Genomic DNA, 18,983 nt, shown 5'->3' on the forward strand with positions numbered 1-18,983 from the left:
CTGTGTAACAACCACCTGGAGCTGAACGCCCAGAAGACAGTGGAGATGATCATTGACTTTCGGAAAGTGCCAGCTCCATCGCTCCCCCTCACCCTGACAGACACCCCCATCTCCACGGTGGACTCCTTCCGCTTCCTGGGTACCACCATCACCCGAGACCTCAAGTGGGAGCTGACCATCAGCTCCCTCATAAAAAGGGCCCAGCAGAGGATGTTCTTCCTGTGGCAGCTGAGGAAACTCAACGTGCCAGTCAAGATGATGGTTCAGTTCTACACGGCCATCATTGAGTCCATCCTCACCTCCTCCATCGCCGTGTGGTACGCTGGGGCCACCGCCAGGGACAAGCTCAGACTGCAGCGTGCTGTGCGCCCTACTGAGAAGGTGATCGGCTGCAGCCTTCCATCTCTCAGAGACCTGTACACATCCAGGACTCTGAGGCGTGCAGGTCGGATCACAGCTGACCCTTCTCACCCTGGACACAGACTCTTTGTGAAACTCCCTTCAGGCAGGAGGTTATGGACCAAAACCTCACGCCACAAGAACAGTTTCTTCCCTTCTGCTGTTGGACTGTTGAACACCAACTGACTAACATGCTGCCCTGCACCTTAGCAATTGGTTTTGCTCATGTCATGATCCACCTGCTGTTCACTTGCACTGTTTACCTCACCCACTTGCACTATACTCCACCCCGCACTACCTCACTTTTGGACTACCTCCAGAAAAATATTTATTTCACTTATTTTATTTTGTGTTACCTTATTCTATTTTATTTTTATTTTTTATTTTATTTTATTCTTCAATTATATGTTACTGTTACGTTCTATGTATGCACCAATCACCAAGACAAATTCCTAGTAATGTGAAACCTCTTCACTTACATGGCAATAAAGTCTTTTCTGATTTCTGATTTCTTCTGATTTCTCGTCTTCTGCTGATGTTTCTACGTGTGTCTGTGGAGAAAGTCCACTGTTGAGACTCGACACTCTTCAGTTTTCTCACTGCCTGCACAAACCCCGACGTGTCCCTTTAACCGCTTTGTCTTAGTTTTTGTATTCTTATTTATTTCCATTTTTTGTTGCTGGGTCGGCGGTGTTTTAATCCTCTTTTTGGAAAACACTTAAAACACTCCGGACCGCATCTCTAAATAAAATTATTACCACGTGACAGTTCATAATACTCACACACACACACTGTGAAGGGGGAGGCGGCTATTTGATCTGAGAGAGGCTCCATTTACCGGAGCTTTACTGGGTTTGTACCGGACAGAGACCGACAGGTTTCGGGATCGGAACGCGGCTGTGCTGCACTCGGACGCCGCATGGTGCATCGCTGCCGTGTCCGTCTGTCTGTCTGTCTGCCTGACTGTCTGTCGGTATCTAACGTCACGGTTGCTCCTGTCGCTCCCGGTGTGGCTCCACTTTCACCTTTCCCGAACGGCGCAGGATTTGCGGACCTCAGTGAGGACCTCTGAGCTGCCGCTGGAGTAGGGAGCCGACGTTCAGGACGTGACCGAACCAGAGGGTCGGCAGCCCCGCCGGTCCAAGGAGCCGTTTCCCGGGACAGGAGCTCCGCAGGTCGGTAGGTGACACATCCCGGGACTGAACCCGTTAATTAACCCTTTAATATGCCGTTAATAAACCGTGATATTCTACCGAGCTGCAGACCCACCAGTAGCAGTAAGACTGAGCTAGAGTACAAGTAGTTACCACGTTTTAAATCAGACATGTCTACTAATTAATTTCTGTTGTTTAGGGTGTGTTTTTGTTCCAGTATCATCCAACAATTATTCATTGATAGAATTATTGATTCATGAGAACAAACGTAAGGATTTCAGAAAGGGCAGCAATCACTTTCTCGTTTGTTGAGTATTTTGGGTGTATTGTGCTTTTCTTTGAGAGTGACAGTGTAGACCTTATGGGAGTGTGAAGGTGGATTCAGACCAGGAGGCCCAGACCACCAACACTGACATGTCTGTTACCTTTAGAAAGTACACTGAAAACTTCTGTTGTGAAATACCTATGGACATGAAATAAAATGGACCTAGTCAGTGACGTTACTGATAATTATTACTGAATCCTTCTTGTTTTAGAATTTGATTTGTTTCCTGGTGGATTGTCGGTCACTTTATTCTTATCTTTGTTTAGCACAGTCATTAAAAGTAAAAAATAAAACTGAAAAAGGTCAACAATTTTACTGTTCATGCCCATAAAACACAGTCAGATCAGCCAACCTTCCCTCATTTCTGTGAATTAATACTGCAGTAATTTTGTTTTGTTTCTGTTGGTCTCAAATTGTTTGCTTGTGTTTTATGGTAACATAAACACGTATTTTCATGTGACAGACATCGGCTTTTGTCATGTCCGGGAAACGATGTTAAGTTAATTTAAATAGTTTTTGTCTCATGTCTATGTTGTCTTATGATTTCCTGTTTTATTTTGTCACTACTTCCAGTCTGTGTCTGTTGTCGTCAGCTTTGCTTTTTTCCCTTTGTCTGTTTTCCCTCTTTTGAAATTACCAGTCTCCGCCCTGATTGTTTCCACCTGTGCCCTTACCTATAGTCCTTGTCTCCCTTTGTCCTGTGCCAGTTTTTCTTGTCCCTTGCATCAGACAACCAGTGTCATCTCCATGCCATTGCCAGGTCTTGTTATTTTGTTACTTTGTGCTACAGATTTTCTTAGCCAAGCTTCAGTCTAGAGAGTTTTTGTTTCTCAGTTTAGTGTAGCGTTTTTCCTCTGTGAAGAGTGACTTTTAGTTTGTACTTTTTTGAATAAAGATTTTATTTTGAAACTTTGAGAGTCGTGCATTAGGGTTCTGGTCGATAGTTCAGTCGTGACAGATTCACTATGTTAACACTGATGTTAATGAACTAATACTCAGTTCATATCTGTGAGGTACTGATAAATTAATCTGTAGTCGACGGACGCGCCGACGCGTCCTTATAACGTGACCAATTTAAGATGACGTAGTTGCAAGACGCAGCCTCGCTCAGTCTCTGTTTTAATTTGTATCAAAAGTGGGCACTTCAAACTATATACAAGTTTTTTTAAATTTTGTTAATATGTCAAGTAAAACCCGAGTTATGATGAACAACATACGTGATGTTCTTTCCTGAACAATGCCGTCACGTTTGGTGCGAGTTTTATGCAAGAAGATGCAGTAAACACCGGCTCATTGTAAGGAAACATGACATCCTCTTTCCTATTGGTGAAAAAATACACCACAGGAACCAATCAGAATGTGTGATTGGCCACACATGGCATTTTGTTGCTAAGGGAAAGTTGTGGGAGAAACGGCAGTGAACCAGATTGCGATGGCCATATAGCGCGTTTTGAGATTTGAGATATTTGACATTTAGCGTGTTTGGGCTTTAGAGTGTATAGTTAGTTAGTTAGTGTGTAGTGAAATGTGTTTAGTGTGTAGTTTTTGGAGTGACACAAATAACTTGTGGTGTATTTTATTGTGACACCTGATTGTGTTGTAAAAAGTAGTAAATATTTGTACAAAAAAACGCCTGAGGCATTTCCTGCATTTAAAGGTTATTAGTTGTAAATCACTTGTTTGCTAAATTTGCACATAGTTTTTTGAAATTTACAATTTATATTTGCATTCTAAGTTATAAAAGTGGTTCATTAAACATGTTTGTGGTTTTCACAGTAAAAAATCAAACTTTTTCCCCACTCGAATTTTATATTTTTTGTGTGATTTTTAGGTCCAGTGTGAAAATGACAAGGCAAGGTAAACCATTTTTAAGCTGAAATATAAAGGTAAAATCAAAAGTAGTCAAAAATGGACAATTATACACATGGCTCTAGAGAATATTTATTACTTTAATAAACAGATTTAATTGGCATGTTCACGGTATGTTCTCCACACAAGGCAAGACGACCAAGAGTCGAACTTTGAGGTACACCAGAGTCAAAGTTGGTTGAATCTTCTTCTGGTTGAAGAAGATCTGGTAGGAAACTGAGAGCTTCTTATTGCTGTAGTCAAGAGCAGTATGGAGGAATGTCTGAATGACAACCAAAAGGTCTCAGGTCAGCACACTTTGTGTTTTAAAGCTTAGTACTGGATTGAAGTCAGGAGTTGCACTTTCCTCTCTGAACATTATCTTGTGTTGTAAAGTTCTTTGATTGATCGATCAGATGGGAAAAGCACAAACTCAGAGTGGATCTACAGAGACACCACACTTTAACCAACAGTTTTCAAGTGTTTAATCAGTGAGCTTTTACTGTGGATGTTTTTGTTGACAGATTAGATATTTGAGAGCTCAAATGTTTCAGAGAACCCAGAAAACAATTAATACAAACCATTATTGTTATTATTAGGCAGTCGTGGATCAGCGGTTAGGGTGTCGGACCCGTAACCGGTGGATCCATGTCCATGGCTGAGGTACCCTTGAGCAAGGTACCTAACCCCCACTGCTCCCCGGGCGCTGCACGTGGTCGCCCACTGCCCCGGGTTTGCTGTGTGTGTGCACGTCACTTGGGTGGGTTAAATGCAGAGCACAAATTTCATTGGAGTGAGTTCCCTCCAATGACAAAATATGTCACTTTCTTTCTTTCTTATTATAATCATTAATTAATTCTTCCAAACAATAAATATTAAGAGCGCTGGTGTCATGTCACTGGGACCAGTGGAACCAATGAGGTGTCAGCTGGTTCCCCAGTGACAAACGAGATGCTGGTCTTACCTCCATCTGAGCTCAGCCTGAAGCCTCACGTTCATGTTTTGTTCTTCTGGTAATACTGATGAAGTATTGGTGGGTTTTTTTTTTTGTAGTTTTTGTGGCATTTATTATGAATTTTGGAGGTGTTGGAAGTGATGCAGTCTTAATAATGTATTGCGTTTAAGTGGTGGCAGCTTTGACTTAGTACTGATGGTACTGCGCCGTTCGGGAAAGGTACTGATGTAGTACTAACATTGTACTGCTGTATTTCCTGAAGACAAATTGATTGTTTAAGCTGATGACAAAAACTTGTTTTTGTTTGTTTTTAACTTTTGTTTAATTTTCTGTAGTTAAAGAATTATGTTTTCATGCCATATTTAAGAAGTTTTAGTTAGGATATTTTTCCTGATCCAGACTGATGAGTCGCCTCTTCTCAGTGTGTTTAACACTATTTGAATCACTTCACTTTCAAATTTAATTCATTTTAAAGACATTTTAAGAGCCTCTGGGCTGTCAGGTTTTTCTGTGAAATGCATGCTGGGTATTTGTTGTGAAGCTAACGAAACAAGAAAGAAATACTGCTGTTGGTGCTTCAGCAGGTCACAATTTGACCTGACTAGGCTGTCTGTCTGTCTGTCGGTTTGTCAGGAGGTGATGTCATCATGATGCTGCCAGTCTCACAGTTTAAAGGTCAGCCCGTTGGCATGGTAAACACTACAACACCCTGGCTGTCTGTCAACAGTGACCCCGCCTCCCACTGGCTGTGGTTAGCCAGTTGGTCAGCAGCAACATACCAGGCCACACCCCCTCTTGTCTTCTATCCCCCAGCTGTGTGGATACCTGAACACACACACCTGGTGCAGGTAACACACACACACACACCTGGTGCAGATAACACATACTATTTTATTTGTTACCTGTGGAATTTGAAGACGTGTTGTGAAGGCTAACATTTGTGCATTTGTGCCCTGAACAATTTCCTCCATGGTTCTCAGTGGGTGTGGTCTCCTCCTCAGCCTATCAGCTCCTCTTGCTTCGTCTGTCATCTGTGTGTCCCCACTCATCTCTCCACCTGCACCTCATTCCACTTTGAGTTCAGTTTTGAGTCATCTGCTCAGTTTGTCTTCTGTGGTCGAGTTTTTGTTATTTTCAATAAATTAATACTGCTTGTCCTTGGGTCTGAGGTCTGCTGGATCTGAATGCTCCCCTCATCTTGTGAGTCTGTTTATGTTGTAAAATGTGTAAAAACCATGTGGTGGTTTAGACTGAACCTGCTTCAGTCTGTTTGTGATAAAATCTGTGATGTTTAAATGATTTGATTTGGTGTGTCAGTCCTCACGTTGTGTCTCCAGTCTGATCTAAAGTGAATTCAGCCTCGTCTGCAGTCTGGAGATAAGATGAAACTTTAATGATCCCCGAGGGCAAAGTGAATAATAGTCTGTTAATTATTGGTGCCGTGTTAATTATCTCAAGCAGCCTCTTTATTTCTTTCTGCAGAACTCTGGTGATACAGTTTAACATCTTATCAGCAGACTGTCTGATCAAAGTGTTTTGTTTCTTTGTCCAACTAATGAAAACTGAATCAGCTGACATTAAACTCCTCAAATCTTTACAGAGAAGTCACAGACAGACCTGAAGCCTTGACTGCAAATTGGTCTGACTTCATCATGTTGGGTTTGTGAATTCATGTGCTCATACATTTAGAGTCAGATGTGGATTTGAATGTAATGAACCATTTTTGTTGACAGATTAAGTTTATTTTATTCTAATAATGTAACTCTGAAACCCATTCACCTTGTTGAAAGAATCTTTTGAAATATGAAGATGATGATCAGAGAGCAGATTGTCGTCTGCTTTCTTTACTGTCGGATGCTTCATCTTCACATCTTCATCACAACTGAGAGTGGACACAGCAGGGACAAAAGTGGGATGTGATTGGGCAGAGTCTCTGAGAGGACTGATCTCTGTCCACCTGTTCTACTGGCTCTTTAAGTCCTTTATGTTGTCAAAGTCCTGTCAGGGTGGCACACACCAGTTATCTCAGCAGCGCAGCCACAGAGAAACTTTCATGCAGTCTTTTGCTCCTTCTGCTGACTAAGATTCTGCAGGTTTGTTTCCCAGGGGAGGCAGACAGGAAGTCAGTGGTCCTGCTGCAGGTTGAGAGAGACAGGAAGTCAGCAGTCCTGCCGCAGGTGGAGACTCAGCTGGGGCAGCTTATCCTGCAGCAGAGCTGGATGGTATTTAAAGCAGAGTTGAAGTAAACCAGTATTATCCTGTCAGAGGTTCCTGGGGTCCAAGTCCACTACAGAGCAGGTTCGACGTAGCCAGGCTTCCACGGTATGGGCTGGCTCGACAAAACAAAACCTAAGCCACAGTCAAAGTATCGCGATGGTGGCTATCAGCTTTCTTTGTTAACGCCTGCTTTCTGCTTCAGGCTCTGTGTGTGTTCACACGAAAAAGTTTTCCGCTGTGATGGGCCAATCACAGGCCGTCTCCTTCAGTCCAGGTTGTTATAACAGAAAGCTGTGAGGAATATAAAACATGTTGCAGCTGAAAGCAGTACAGTTGGTGTGAATAAAGAGGGAGAGGACTGAACATGGCTGATGGTATACATTACTAAGTTTTATTTATTTCACCACTTGGTGCCTCCTGTTCCTGACAGCTGCACCCTGCAGAGCTCTGAGATGCTCAACTCTATACAGAACACTGAAACATCAGACTGAAGACCTGCATTCAGGTCTGACCCTGTCCCATACTGAAGGACAGGTTTGATCAAAGTGAAATAATTTTTTGTTGATTGAATATGATCTGTGATAAAGACCAACAGACTAATCAATGTGTAATCAGCCTTTTAGCTGCAGCAGCAGCCTTGTGAGACAGGCAAATGGTGTGTATCTGCTGGGCCTTCATCAGTCTGTCAGAGTGAGGATGATCAGCAGGATCTGCCTCCTGAACCCTCCACTCCTTCCAACCTGAAGTCATTGTGGTAGTGAAGGAGGTGTCCTGATCTACTGGTTCTTCATGTGGTTCTAGCTTGTCTGTGTCTCTGTACAGGTGACACACAGAGGAGAACCTATCAGATTAACATTGTGATGCCTTCAGACTGTTGTTCCTGCTGTGTGTTCTGTTCAGTGGGAACGTCCAGCTGTTGAAGTTGTTCCTCTCCTCCCTCCGTTCTATTGCTCGTCAGCTCTTCATCCTCTTCATCCTCTCCCCAAGGTATACACACATACAAAAGCCCAGACACACACACACACACACACACACACACACACACACACTTGCATGACGCTAATCTGCTAAAATGTTTACAGATAGCTGAAAGCTGGATATCACCAGAGGAAGTGGGTGTGTTCCAGAGGAGAGACAAGCCCCTTCTCCTAACCAATCGGATCATTCAACGGCCGGGAGGACATGCCCTCCGGACTAGCCTACTGCTATCTCCCTCTCGATTCTCAGGTAAGGAGAGTCTATTTAAATGGAAATGGTTGTGTGTTGCCTGGTTTTCCTTCTTAATCCTTATGCACGTGGATGCTGATTCGGTCACGCCTCTGAAAACACACCATGTTGGGGAAACATGTCATTCAGTCATGTGTTTTCCCTCCAAAGCCTCTCTGTTCATTTGTTTAAGAAGACATTCAGATGTAGTTGGAGGCTTCTAGAGATTAAATTTGTTTTTATTTGGTGAGCGTGGGTGTGTGTTCATGTTGTAGATGATTTCTGGCAGAAACTCAGTTTCTCTTCAGTTTACAGTTTGTCAGGACTGATTTGTCTCAGGTTTTCAGCACAGTTACAGATGAAAATGGTCTGCATGTAAAATAGGACTGAAAACCACAACACAACAAATAAAAGCAGTCATGATGTCTTCAGCAAGTCTGTACTACAAAAAGATAAATGAAGAATGAATGCATAAACAGTTACATAACAATAGGAAGGGCTTCAGTGTGGCACAAATTAAAAGTTTCAAATTCTCTCTGTGAAATTCATTACATGCACCCAAAATGTTAAAAGTAAAAAAAAACAAAAGATGTTGATATTTAGACGATACTTAGATGATGTGCTTCAGGTAGAACAAGTGGGCACACGGTCAGACTTTTTAAAGATGAAATCAGAAGACTAGACAGGACAAATTGGATCTACAGATGAAACATGAGGTGAGCAGCTGTCAGAGGGAGAAGAGAGGCCAAACTGGGCCGCCACCAAGGACTCAATCTTTTGTTGTACATGAAGTGCACTCTCAACCAGGTGAACTCCGAGGGTGACCGACGTGAGAATTCAGATGGTGAGGAAATCATCAGTCTATCAGGCTGGTGCACAGAACAGCCTACTGTGGCAAACCTTTTTAACATTTTATCAGTAAGGTGGACTGCTAGCAGTTTAGTTTCCACTAGTGGAGGTTACAGTTTGTCCTACATGTTAGGTTCTGGGATCTGTATTTTTTGAAATTCTGGACAAACATGAACCTTTGTGGTGAAATGCCAAAGAGGGAGGGGGGTGCCATTTCACCAGGGGGCGTAGGCACACATCAGACTCTGGATCAGTGTGTGACTTCAGTCCACTGACTGACAAGTGAATTGTGTCAGGATTGGAACCCAATCCTCCAGAACCTGTACTTCTTCAAGACCTATACTTCTCCAGGACATGTACAGCAATCAAGTCATCAGTCAACCTAACCTACATGTGTTTTGAACTGTGGGAGGAGACTGGAGCACCTGGAGAGACCACATGCAGACCTGGGGAGAACAAACACACTCCACAGGTGACGCTGCTAACCACTGTACCACCAGCCATGTCTGCCTCATGAATATCCAACTAATGCTAACAGTTTAATGTATTTATTTCAGATGCATATGTATATCATTGAAGATTTCCACAATAAAGTTCTGACTGGTGGAAATTATTTTTGTCTAAAATTCAGAAAAGGTATAAAAGGATTTAAAGATATTTCAAGCATAACTTTTTCTAATATGAATATACTTTTCACTAGTTGCAATCGTTTTTCAGATACCTGAAACCCAAATTCCCCCAGGGATCAATAAAGTATTCTGATTCTGAAATTTCATTTTGAAACCAACTCATCAATAATTAAATTTTGATAAGTCAGCACTGAGGTTTTTTTTTAATATCTATAATTCCATTTATAACATATGTAATGTAATAAGAATGAACTTTTCCACATCAATCAAATGAGTAGCGGTGCTGTATGGCTGATTTGGATCCTGTGGGTGCTGAGATGGAGCCTCCATGGATCGGACTGAGATCTGGGGACGTGTTAGGAACAGGCTGGTGTTGACACAGAGACAGTAAGGGTCTGATGTTCACGTAGAGATAATAATCCACCTCGACGGAGCCTTTCACTGGGTACTCGAACACCTCAGCATGTGTGTTCTCGAATGATTTCTGTCTGTGTGTTGCAGCTGCAGTGATGTTCTTGGCAGTGAGACACAAACATGAGTGGGTGTTCAGCAACTGAGCTCTGTGATTGGCAACCTGCTTTCAGCAGTGTGTGTGTTTGGATGGTGTTTGACTCCTAAGCTTTGGACTAAGTTTCAGATTTAACAAACACTGTAGTATTATCCTACACACATGTTCCAAAATATCAGCTTTCACTTAAGTAGCAACAGGTGACAACACTGCTGTCAGTAACAAAATAACCTGTCTGCAACGTGGCAGTAATGTTACTGAATTACATAAATAAAATAAAATATAATTTAATAACAAAAAGATTATATGAGAGACCCCACACTTCATTTGAAATGCCATTGACATGCAGCAAAGTCCAGTGTTTTGATGAGCATAGTCTAATTTTTTATACTTTATGTTGCAGACGCAGGAATGGCAGCTCTGCCTTCATGTCTGTTCCTTATGCTGTTATATGTACAAACATACATCTCATTGCACATACACATTGTACTGTATATCACAGTATATCACAGTGCAGTGTGATGCAGTATGTGATGTTGCAGTAAACGTGTTGCAGACGCTTCAGATGAGAAAGTGAGTAAACATGAGCTTCAGATTATTAAAACACTGTGATCGTGTAGTTTGAACACAGATGTTGTGTTGTTGTCAGTGTGATGCTGCAGTCAACAGATTTGGCTCAGTGTTTCATGAAAGGAGTGCAAACAGGTGGAGGCGGACTGATCACATTACTGTGTGTGTGTGTGTGTGTGTCATGACTGATCACAGTCAAAAGTGATAAAGTAATCAAAGTTGTAAATGTAGAGCAGAAGACAAAGTCAGCTGAAGCTTGTCTCTTCAGTCGGTCAGTTGTTACACGTTACAGGCTGAAGTGTCTGTCTGTGTCCAGGACGCGTCAGAAGAGGCACCATTAAGGCCAGAGACAGCGAGCCAGAAGACTTCTCCTCGCCCTCTACTTCATCCTCCTTCTCCACCTCCTCCACCGTCCCGCTGCACCTCCTCTCCGCATCTCCTCTCCGCCTGCTCCACTGCCCTGCTGCTACTCCAACAGGTGAGTCTTGTTTAATGTCATTGTCAGGTGATTTGGATCAATAGCAGGCTATGGGTCAACTCTGTGATCAGGTTTTTGAGTCAGTCAGCCTCAGAAGTGAACATGTTCACTAAAAGAAACTGATGAAGAAGTTCAATCAAAACATCATAGTTGCGCTAGTCGAGATGTTTCTGATTTTATTTTACTTTGCAATAATGAGTCTTTTTGTTTCTGGATGAACAGGTTCCGGTTCTGTCCGTCACTGGTAACGGGTACTACTTTCGGTACTGGATCAATAAAGAGTTCAGCGTGTTTTTCTGTTTCAGAAGGGGAGATGAATCAGGTTCCCAGAACTTGTCCAGTTGTGAGGCAGTTAGCAGTTCTAGATTTGGCTTTAGTTGTTGTGGTTTCAGAACTGGTTTTTTTTTAGACCGCGCTGAGTGATTGGAGATGACACAGACACAACTTAAGTAAAAGATGAAGACAAGGACAGAGAGCTCCACGTGTTTCTCTGCATGTATTTCTCATTGCACATCAGAGGACCATAAACCTGGTTTAACTGTGAGCTGATTTAACTGGTCAAGTTGGTTTTCTTTCACATGTATTCCAAGAACCGGTAAGGGGAAGATGCTGCTGGTTCACAGTACTGAGCATGCTCAAAAACACAAAGAGATTAGTTTTGATGATGTCAGCATGAATCTGGCCTTCACCTGATCCAGGGGGTTCACATGATATTGAATTGTGGGACATTATGGAACATTTGTGTGTGACAGACTTTATCTCGTCCTCAGGCCTCGTCTTGCTATTGTTCATCTGCTCCTCAGTTCTGCTGTTTAATCTCCTCTGCCTGTTAAAGCCGAGCTCTGCAGCCGCAGTAGCTGCTTTAGTTTCCTGCAGCAGTGCGACGAATCTGCAGCTCAGCGTGCCATTATTGAAAATAAACTGGCTGAGAGCAACATGAAAACAAACCAAATGAGAAGCAGCAGCAGGGAGCACATCCAGCCCAGAAAAGATCACAATCAGAGAGGCGTGATGTTAACATCTGTTTCAGTATGTGACGGAAGTGATCGATGTTATCTGCTTACTTTTACTGTTTTAATTCGTCATCTAAAACAACTCAGTTTAGACCAAAATTTAAAAAGAAAGAAGAAAAGAAGTTCACACTCAAAAAGCATCTGGAACCTTCTGTTAGTTTGTTGGCGTTATGTGTGTGTGTGTGTGTGAGAGAGAGAGAGAGAGAGAGAGAGAGAGAGACACACACACACACACACATACGTTTGGATCAGAGAAGCAGGGGATTGTGGGAAGAAGAATAAACAATGCCTCTGAGAAATGTAAACACACACACCCGACAGAGCTGAATGTTCCGATGAGTTCATTGTCTGTGTTATTGATCAGTGATCAGGGTGATGATGGAAATGATTAGCAGGGTCATTGATCACCGCCACTGGCTGATGTCTTCCCGTTCACACTTCGTGTCCATAATGTGCTGGCACACTTCCTGTTTGCTCTCTTGGTTACACTGATACACATCAGGTTGTTGCTCCCTGAGAAGCAAAGCGTAGTTAAGTCATTTAGCAGATCATTTCCCAGAATTACAACTCTTTAGAAGCTGGCACTTAAGCTTTCTTTGACCCTGAGATTCTGGACCCAGATGTTGTGTGAACAGGAAATTAAACCAATGAGACATGTCCATGTTCACATGCATGACTCAGTTAAAGCACCAGATCAGCCACTCAAACTGTTCTCAGAAGCTCAGTGTTCAGGAAACCTGGTCACATCTCCTCACCTCCCAATATGTGTTTTTATCTCATCACCTGCTTCAAGTAAACACCTGCCTCTCTGTGCAGGTGAGTCAGTAAAGGCTGCCCCCTACTGACAGAGCTAAGAGAAACAGGAAACACTGAAAGCTGCAGGACAGGAATCTGTGTGCGTGCACACACACACACACACACACACAGTCAATGGCTTCTCTGGCCAATTACCCCAATTTCAACTTCTTCAATAAATCAGCTGCTTATCAATACAGACTGAACATTGTGTGTGTGTGTGTGTGTGTTTCTGTCTGCAATATAAAGCAGAATCCTGTAAAGATGAGCTATGAGCTGTCCCCCTGAAGACACCCATTTACACCCTGGAGAACCGTGTGTGTGTGTGTGTTCAATAAAGCTCTGGCCTCAGTTTATAGAGTCACTTTATCAAACTGTTTCTGGAGAGATCAGTAGGTTTACTGACACTGTGTGTGTGTGTGTGTTACACACGTGATATACGTTATATTTAAATGAAACTGACCAGAGATCAGTTGGGTACTTTGGCCTTAAGGGGGCGCTTCAGAGAAGCTGAGTGGTTCAGTCATTCAGTCTGAGTTTGATGTTGTTGGTGTGAATGTAGACATGTCATCCTGCAGTCTGGATTTAAGACTGACTGAGTTGAAACTGCTGCTCACTTGTTTGTCATTGTGACTCATTTGCTTTTTTTCACGGAATTCCACACTTTCAAAGTGGATGGAGTCACTGGGTATTAGACTGCAACTCAGCATCTGGTTTCTGAGTGGATGTGTTGTTGTCTTGTTGTTATTGTTGCGTTGTTGGTGTTGTTCTTGTTGTTTTTATTCTTGTTCTCGTTGATGACAATTTTGTTGTTTTTATATTGTTGTTGTTGTGGTTTCGTCTCATCTTAGTGAAATAGAGCTGGAGGACTCGGGGAGGGGCTCTCCCATCACTCGGACAGAAGTCGCTGAGGTAGTTAACCGCGTCTGCAGCAGCGGTGCCTCGCAGCTGGATGAGATCCGTCCTGAGTTCCTAAAGCCTCTGGATGTTGTAGGGCTGTCACGTAGGCTGACATCTGCAACATAAGATAAGATAGGAACTTTATTGATCCCGCAGGAACTTGTTGTGCCAGGGTTGCAATACAAAGAAGCATACAAAAGTAGCAAGTCATTTTTCACACAAAATATAAACATAACAGAGTAATATATAAAAAAAAATAACAGAGTATATACATGAGGTATAAATAGATAACGGCAGATACAGAATGGCAACAGATAAGGTGTGGATACAATCTTAAAGTGTTAATTGTGGTGCAGGATAAATTGTTTTTGTCCTATGTGGAGAAAGGGGTTGAGTTGAAGAGTTTGATAGCTCTTCCAGTGTGGCCTGCAGGGGGTGTGACTTGTTCTTGAGGATGTTGAGAAGTTTCCTCAACAACACTGCGTGGTCATCAGGGACAGTGCCTTTGGAGTGGCAGACCGGGGTGGTGGTCCCCCTTCAGAGTGTGTTCCAACTACAGAGAGATCTCACTCCCCAGTCTGAGACTGCAGAGTCTATGGCAGAGTGCTGGAAAGGAGAGTCCATCTGTTAGTCAAACCTCGGATTCAAGATGAACAATCCAATTTTCGCCCTGGCTCTGGAACACTGGACCACCTCTACAGCCTCGCAAGGGTGCTGGAGGGGTCATGGGAGTCCATATTTGTTTTGTGGACTTGGAAAAGGCCTACCACCGTGCCTCTCGAGGCATCCTGTGGGGGGTTCTCCAGGAATAAGGGGTGGATGGCCTGTTGCTATGGGCCATCCAATCTCTATCTTGTCAGAATGAGAGCTTGGCTTGTATTGCCGACAGTAAGTCAAACTTTTTCCCAGTCAGGGTTGGACCCCACCAGGGTTCCCCTTTGTCACGGGTTCTGTTCATAATCTTTGTGGAATACTTTATTGCGTTACAGCTGTTGCCATTCAACTAGATGGGCTTGTTATGGTCTGACAGAAATGTTGCTCTGTGCGCTGAGGCTTGTGGTGGTGGCTTGAGTGTTTATGTAACCCCCCGTGCACTGCCTCTGAGGCCTCTCTGCACCCAGAGACTCGTTGTGCTGGTGTAATGCAGAGGGACAAGCCGGACACATAGTGGCAATTGATCGTGGCTTAGACCACGACGTTTATTTTCCACAACCTCCGCTGCTGATTAATGCCGGCAGCTTCGCTCCTTCCACATAACAAAAAGACATTCCTATAGATAATACACATACAAAGCAACTCTGTAATATCTACTCTGAAACGCTGTATGTTCACGAACTGACAAATGACTGAAACCGGGAAGCTAGCACACATGTAACCCAAAACTAGCCACACTTGTGGCCGACATAAGCGTAAAAAATATGTAATTAACGAAAGTAAACTTCTTCAGACCATTCATCTTTTCATTTTCAACACACATACAGGTTTTACAGAATAACATTACAACAGTTTATAGTCCTGATATTTGACTATACTGGGGAGGGAGCCATTCAGCATGCTTACCTTCCATCCATCTTCTAAATTTTTATTTTCATTCTAAAAATTTCCTGATTTCCATCAGATGTGGGCTATACAATGAGAGGGGCGCCCTGGATCTTGTTTACACAAACAATCCTGGCTACTGAGCAGAGCCTGCACCTCAGACACTCAGACCACATCTCTGTTATGCTAATTCCAGCATACAGGCTGCTCATCAGATGTGTCAAACCTGTTCTGAAGCAGGTGAAACCCTGGCCAGCAGAAGTCATCTCTGCTCTTCTGGATTGTTTTGAGCACACTGACTGGCACATGTTCAGGGAGTTGCAATCAGTGGCGACTCTACCCACGAATAGGAATACATGTCAGAAATGACCAGCAAGTGCACTGATGACATGACTGTCGCCAAGATTATCACTACATTCCCCAACCAGAAACTGTGGATGACTGTGGAGGTGTTTAAGTTGTTGAAGACCAGAGATTCAGCATTCAGAAATGGTGACAGGACAGCCCTAAGGACAGCAAGGGTCAAAGTGTCCCCAGCCATCAGAGGAGCAAAGAGTGCATAAACCCAGAGCATCAACAGCCACTCTGAGGACAGTGGTGACACTCTGCGCATGTGGCAGATTATCCAGACCATCTCTTCAGGGGGCTGCACCTGCCTGTGACAGTGATATCTCTGCACTGATCCACCTCTATGCACACTTTGAGACACAGAACAATGTGGTGGTGAGGAAAGCTACCCATTCTCCCTGTGACCAGGTGCTCTGTCTGGTCACAGCTGATGTAAGAACTCTATGCAGAGTTAATTCGCAAAAAGCTGCTGGGCCTGCTGGGACATCTTCAATATTTCCCTGAGCAGTGCCATCATTCCCACATGCTTGAAGTCAACTACCATTACTTCCATGCCAAAGAAGACTGCTCACAGCTCAAACCACATCATCAAGGTCGCTGATGACACGACCCTGGTGGGTCTCATAAGTAATGATGAGTCAGCACACAGAGAGGAGGTGAAATGACAAGAAGTCTGGTGCAGAGCCTACAAACTGCCTCTGAATGTGGACAAGACAAAAGAGATTGTTGTTGACTTCAGAAGACATTAGGGTGACTGCTGATGCTCTGCTGACCATCAGTGGGTCCTCCATGGAGATTGTCAACAGCACCAAATTCCTTGATGTCCACCTGGCAGAGAACCACACCTGGCCCCTCAACACCAGAGAGGCCCAGCCAGGAAGGCACCTGGACCAGACTGCATCAGCGCCAGGCTCCTTAAGTCCTGCGCAGATGAACTTTGTGGAGTAATGGAGCATGTCTTCAACCTGAGCCTTGAGCTGAGGGTGGTACCACAGCTCTGGAAAACCTCCTGTGTGGTACCAGTGCCCAAGACACTGCACGCTAAAGACTTCGACAGCTTTAGGCCTGTGGCTCTCACGTCCCATCTGATGAAGACACTAGAGAGACTGGTCCTGGGCCACCTCCGCCCTATGGTGGGCTCAGCGCTGGATCCACTGCAGTTCACCTACCATGCTTGCATCGGAGTGAAGGATGCGGTCACCTACCTGCTTCATCGCACTCTCTCTCACCTGGACAAGCCCGGTAGCTCTGCGAGAATCTTATTCTTTGACTTCTCCAGTGCATTCAACACCATACAGCGAGGGGCAAGCTGGAGATGGCAGGGGTGGACTCTGACCTGACAGACTGGATCCTGGACTACCTTACAAACCGGCCCCATTTGTGAGAGCCCAGGGCTGTGTGTCTGATCTCCGTACCTGCAGTGTGGGGGCTCTCCAGGGCAGTCCTGTCCCCCTTCCTCTTCACCCTTTATACTGCAGACGTCAGACACAACACGGACGGCTATGTCCTCTAAAAGTTCTCAGATGACTCTGCACCTTCTATGACTCTGTGGGGGTGTCTGCCATCTTGTGTGGTGTGGTCTGCTGGAGCAGCAGCATCACAGAGAGGGAGAGGAAGAAGCTGGACAAGAGGGCCTGGGCTGCCCTCTGGACCCAGTGCAGGAGGTGGGGGACAAAAGGGTCCTGGCTAAACTAACATTTATGCTGGACCATGAGTCTCACCCCCTGCAGGACACCCTGTCGACTTTGGAGAGCAGCTTCAGTGACAGACTGATTCACCCTCGCTGTGTGAAGGAGAGATTCTGCAGATCTTTCCTTCCTGCTGCTGCCAGGCTCTACAATGAACATATGCAATACTCTGTCACTTACTGGTAGTCACTCACTGTACTTAAGAAGTTATTAATTATGCAGAGCTTTGTAGTTCAATTAGATAGGTAGATGCTATTTTATGTTTGTTAATTTTATATTTCTTATATATTTTTTTAATTCTGTAACTCTGTAAATTCTGTAACAAGGACTCTTATTCTAGCGCTGTTCTTGTACCCTGCTGTTGTAATGCTGCAGTTTCCTTTGTGGGACAAATAAAGGTTTTCTTATCTTAAATACAACACAAACCATCTTTAGTGAAATGGTTCCTCTTCTGCAGCTCTTTCCTGCTGATTAATAAATACAAGAAAAATGTGAATAGAACATGAGTAAAACATGAGTAAAAGGTAAAACTGCTGTAGTTTTTGTTTTTTTAATGGTTAAAAAAATCATATTACAATCTGAGAGTGAGTCATAGACATTAAAATAAAATGACAGATTTTTTATTTTATTTTAGATAAACAAATTGGATTTCTCTGGACTGCTTCCTGTTAGGGGTCCATCTCAGCAAATTGGACTCTACCTGACCTGGCAGGGAGATCTGGTCCCTGTGATCCACATATTTGATCCTACACAAAACCCTGTACCCTCATCAGGGCTTCGGTCTGGCAGTTTGAGCGATGCCACCTCCTCCTCTCTTCTCTTCCTCCTCCTCTTCTTCTTCCTCCTCTCCTCCTCCTATCCTCTTCATCCTGTTCTCCTCCTCCTCCTCTTCTGAGGTGAGTTAGTAACATGCATTAATGGGACATAAATGTGTGCAGAAGGAGAGTTAGAGGAGGAGAGAGAAGCTCAGTGCATCATGGGAGATCCTCCCTGGCAGTCTAAGCCTATAGCAGCATAACCAGGGACCAGCCTAAACCAGCCCTAACTATAAGCTTTATGAAAGAGGAAAGCTTTAAGTCTACACTGAAATGTAGAGAGGGTGTCTGCCTCCCGGACTGAAACCAGAAGATGGTTCCACAGTAGAGGAGCTTGATAATTAAAGGCTCTGGTTCCCGATCTACTTTTAAAGACTCTAGGAACCACAAGTAATGATGGTGCCTGACTGTTCAGGGCTTTATATGTGAGAAGGAGAATTTTAAACTCAATCCTGGATTTTACAGGCAGCCAATGCGGGTTCTTGTGAGTAATCTTGCAGCAGCGTTCTGGATTAGAGTCTAGAGACTTATTGGGGCAACCTCCTCCTTCTCCTTTTCCTCCTCCTCCTCGTCCTCGTCCTCTCTTTTCTGTTTTTCAGATTAAAATTAGCCATCAACGTTAACACACACACACACACACACACACACACAGAGTTAATTTACTGAATAATTTCACATCACATTTGCTCATTAAAACTAGACAAGACTGGATATAACTTATTAGACACACACATACACACACAGTTC

General features: G+C 43.7%; 1 protein-coding gene across 6 annotated transcripts in view; it reads left to right on the forward strand.

Moving 5' to 3' along the window:
- Positions 1 to 1,232: 1,232 nt before the first annotated feature.
- The window catches only part of tcerg1l (transcription elongation regulator 1 like), a 28,409-nt gene continuing 10,658 nt past the window's right edge, over positions 1,233 to 18,983 (forward strand). For 3 of the 6 annotated variants that reach the window (XM_046377304.1, XM_046377309.1, XM_046377306.1), the window contains exons 1-5: positions 2,555 to 2,638; positions 5,315 to 5,529; positions 7,799 to 7,885; positions 7,981 to 8,125; positions 10,977 to 11,138. In XM_046377304.1, the coding sequence (XP_046233260.1) occupies positions 2,626 to 2,638; positions 5,315 to 5,529; positions 7,799 to 7,885; positions 7,981 to 8,125; positions 10,977 to 11,138 (622 nt within the window). In that variant the 5' untranslated portion in view covers positions 2,555 to 2,625. Of the gene's footprint in view, positions 1,579 to 2,554; positions 2,639 to 3,707; positions 3,736 to 5,314; positions 5,530 to 7,798; positions 7,886 to 7,980; positions 8,126 to 10,976; positions 11,139 to 18,983 lie in introns of those variants that run through there. The other 3 variants (XM_046377307.1, XM_046377308.1, XM_046377305.1) reach the window with 3 other exon arrangements.

Source organism: Scatophagus argus, chromosome 21 (genome assembly GCF_020382885.2).
Source record: "Scatophagus argus isolate fScaArg1 chromosome 21, fScaArg1.pri, whole genome shotgun sequence".
In the NCBI taxonomy this organism is placed as follows: Eukaryota; Metazoa; Chordata; class Actinopteri; family Scatophagidae; genus Scatophagus; species Scatophagus argus.